The sequence below is a fragment of the Pinus tabuliformis genome, chromosome 7, assembly GCF_031772625.1.
Source record: "Pinus tabuliformis cultivar Carrire ecotype Pingquan chromosome 7, CPIR1, whole genome shotgun sequence".
In the NCBI taxonomy this organism is placed as follows: Eukaryota; Viridiplantae; Streptophyta; class Pinopsida; order Pinales; family Pinaceae; genus Pinus; species Pinus tabuliformis.
In genome coordinates, this window is record NC_142293.1 from 1,857,479,436 (window position 1) to 1,857,482,882 (window position 3,447).

The 3,447-nt window shown below is 42.2% G+C and overlaps 1 protein-coding gene across 1 annotated transcript; it reads left to right on the plus strand.

Moving 5' to 3' along the window:
* The first annotated feature begins 542 nt into the window (after positions 1-542).
* Positions 543-2,778, plus strand: LOC149255825 (putative carotenoid cleavage dioxygenase 4, chloroplastic). Its single transcript, XM_089460583.1, has one exon. The coding sequence runs from the start codon at positions 746-748 to the stop codon at positions 2,594-2,596; it is 1,851 nt and encodes a 616-aa protein (XP_089316709.1). The 5' UTR covers positions 543-745; the 3' UTR covers positions 2,597-2,778.
* The last annotated feature ends 669 nt before the right edge of the window (positions 2,779-3,447 follow it).

The following is a 3,447-nucleotide window of genomic DNA, read 5'->3' on the forward strand; positions in this document are numbered from 1 at the left end:
ATATAACCATACTAATTTTAAAATTTATACTAATTTCAAATTTCTAAATTTAAATTCAAAAAAAAAAATTAACCTAATTAAAAAATTAAAAATTATTTGAAAAAAATATCCACACTTAATTGAGAACCTCATACACATATTTGGTGATAATAAGCTAACAAATTAAACAAATCATTCAACTCCATAATCAAAATTATCATTTATGACTTTCACTAAAATAAAATAAAATAAATCCTATCCATTTACAGACACTGTGAAGCTGTGAACAAACATGTATTTTTCAGTAATGTCCAAATGGCAATAGTTATATGGTGAGAGCCTAACGCTCGCCATGTGAACATCACCGTCACGAAGGAGGTAAACATACACGTATGACTGGATTCACCAAACCCCCATGGAAAATGGAAATGGGGCCACCTGAGTGCTTCAATTCCACTCATCTCTCCTTTTTTGTTGTACGCAACTGTCCCATTCGATCCCATATATACGATATTTGCTGAATTATCAGTACATGCAATTAATGGAGGTTTGGCTGGGAAAGAACAAGGTTCTTAGATGGGCAAAAACAAAATATCGAGCTTCACTGGTCCAAATTTGTTTGTAACTTATCCAATGGATCGATCGAGTCCCGGGCACGCGAATAATTTAGCATAAATAGCGTACTATCTCCTGTGCTCATCCTTCTCATAGGATTCTCCCTGGAAGCCATTAGAGGAGGCCTTGCAGTATCTCCTCCGCTGTGTCCATGGCATTGGCAACTAATTGCTCCATTAATTTGTCTTCTGTATTTAACATTCCTACAGTATCATACTCTCCTAGGTTACATACTCGTCATTCTCAGTCTCTAGTTGTATTTTCTGTGAAAACAGAAGAAAAGCTCCCTGCCGTTAAATTGCCCAAGAACAAACCTGCCGTCAATGGTGATGGATCTCAGAGTAATGACTTGAAATCCACGCCCACGCCCACTGCTACTCTTCCCTCAGAAGATTCTCCTAATGGCGTTTCTTCTGCCGTTTCCACCCCTCCCCGGCCGCCGGCTTTGGCGGCTGTTTTATGCAATGCTGTGGATGATATTATAAATAATTTTATCGATAATCCGCTGAGGCCTTCCGTGGATCCAAGATTTGTGTTGGCGGGAAACTTCGCTCCCGTGCAGGAGACTGCACCAGTGGCGTGTGCCAAGGTACGGGGCACTCTCCCTGCCTGCGTCGACGGTATTTACATCCGCAACGGGCCGAATCCGAGATACGTGCCCAAAGGCGGCCACCATCTTTTCGACGGCGACGGAATGCTTCACGCCGTCAGGATCAAAGAAGGCCGAGTAACGTTCTGCAGTCGTTTCGTCCGTACGCACAAATTCGTGCAGGAAGAAACGGCGGGAGGCCCGGTGGTGCCCAACGTCTTTTCCGGCTTCTACAGCCTCGGCGCCGCATTGGCCAGGGGAGTCCTGCTCACCGCCAGAGTGGCTCTCGGGCTCTTTAATCCCTTAAACGGCGCGGGATTGGCCAATACCAGTCTCTTGTATTTCAATCGCAGGCTCATGGCGCTGGGGGAATCAGATCTGCCATACGCGATGAAGGTGACGGAATCCGGCGATGTCGCCACTGTCGGCCGGTATGACTTCGACGGGAAACTCTTCATGGGCATGACAGCGCATCCCAAGATCGACCCCGAGACCCGGGAACTTTTCGCTTTCCGTTACGGTCCCATTCCTCCGTTTCTCAATTATTTCAGAGTGTCGCCTGCCGGAGAAAAAGAAGCCGACGTCGGAATCCTGTCGATGCTGCAGCCGTCGTTTATTCACGACTTTGCGATCACCAAGCAGTACGCCATATTTCCCGATACCCAGATCGTGGTGAACCCCCTGGACATGATTGTCGGCGACGGCTCTCCCATCGGCTGCGACACCGCCAAGGTCCCGCGGCTCGGCGTTCTCCCGCGCTACGCAAAGGACGAGGCCGCGATGAAGTGGTTCGAGGTCCCGGGCTTCAATTTCTTCCATTCGCTTAACGCGTGGGACGAGGGCGACGAGATCGTGTTAATTGCCGCGAATTCTTACCCGGTGGAGCACGTTCTGGAGAGAACCCATCTGGTCCATTCCACAGTAGAGAAAGTCCGCATAAATCTGATGACGGGGCGAGTTTCCAGGAAGCCACTATCCTCCAAATGTCTGGAATTCGGCGTCATCAATCCCCGCTTCCTGACAAAGAAGAACCGGTACGCATACATGTCCATTGGCGCACCGTTGCCCAAAATAGGTGGCGTCGTTAAGCTCGACTTCGATAAGGCGGGCGGGAGCCCCGCAGAGCTGGCGGATGCAAAGGAGTGTGTGGTCGCCTCGAGGGCTTATGGCGACGGGTGCTTCGGCAGTGAGCCGTTCTTCGTGGCCCGGAGTTCGGATCCAGACGCAGCGGAGGACGACGGGTATATCGTGGCCTTTACCCACAACGAAGGCACCGGGATTTCCAGTTTCCTGGTGATGGACGCGCAATCTCCGACCCTTGAAATCGTGGCCTCCGTTGAGCTCCCTGCCAGAGTTCCCTACGGATTTCATGGCCTCTTCGTCAGCGACGCTGACTTGGCAAACCAAAACTAATTCCCAGCTGGCATTGACATTAATTTTCACTGTAAATAGAAACAACTCATGATATTGTGAACAGTAAAAAACTAGAAAGTTTTAGTCTTGTAATGAAAATTTTGTAATTTTTATAACTTAGAAAATTGTAAAGGCTTTACTCTGTATTTCAAAAAAATATAAATTACATTTTATTTGTCCAACCTGCAATGGACTTAGTTTTATACTAGTTCTATGTGGAATAGAAAATTTCAAATGTTATTTTATAAAATTGGTAAAGTATTTGAGTTGATTTTAATTTTATTATATTTATTTTAATGTGTATTAATTTATTAAATCCATATTATTATATTTTTAAGTTAATATTTATGGAAGTTATTAATATTTTATTTTTTCAATTAAAAATGTATTTATTTACTATTAATTCAATTTAAAGGGGCTATTACACATATAATTTGTGATTGAGAAGAATTTGTTATCTTCATCTTAATCATTTCTAAAAAATAATCTAATAAACTTTATTGTAATAGCTTCTACAACCTTACCTTCTTGAATCTACTATCATTTTTCAAAGAGACAAAAACTTGTATATGCTTATAACAAACATATTTTTTTTAATTTCAATAAATTTCAATAATACAAAATCAATAAACAATGTACTTATTCACTATTAATTTAAAATCAATAAACAATGCACTTATTCACTATTAATTTAAAATCAATAAACAATGTACTTATGTATTATCAATTTAAATTATCAATTTAAAGTCGAGTGAGTATACACATATAACTTGTGATTGAAAGCAATTTGTTATCATCATCTTAATCATTTCTAACAATTAATCTAATAAACTTTATTGTAATAGCTTCTA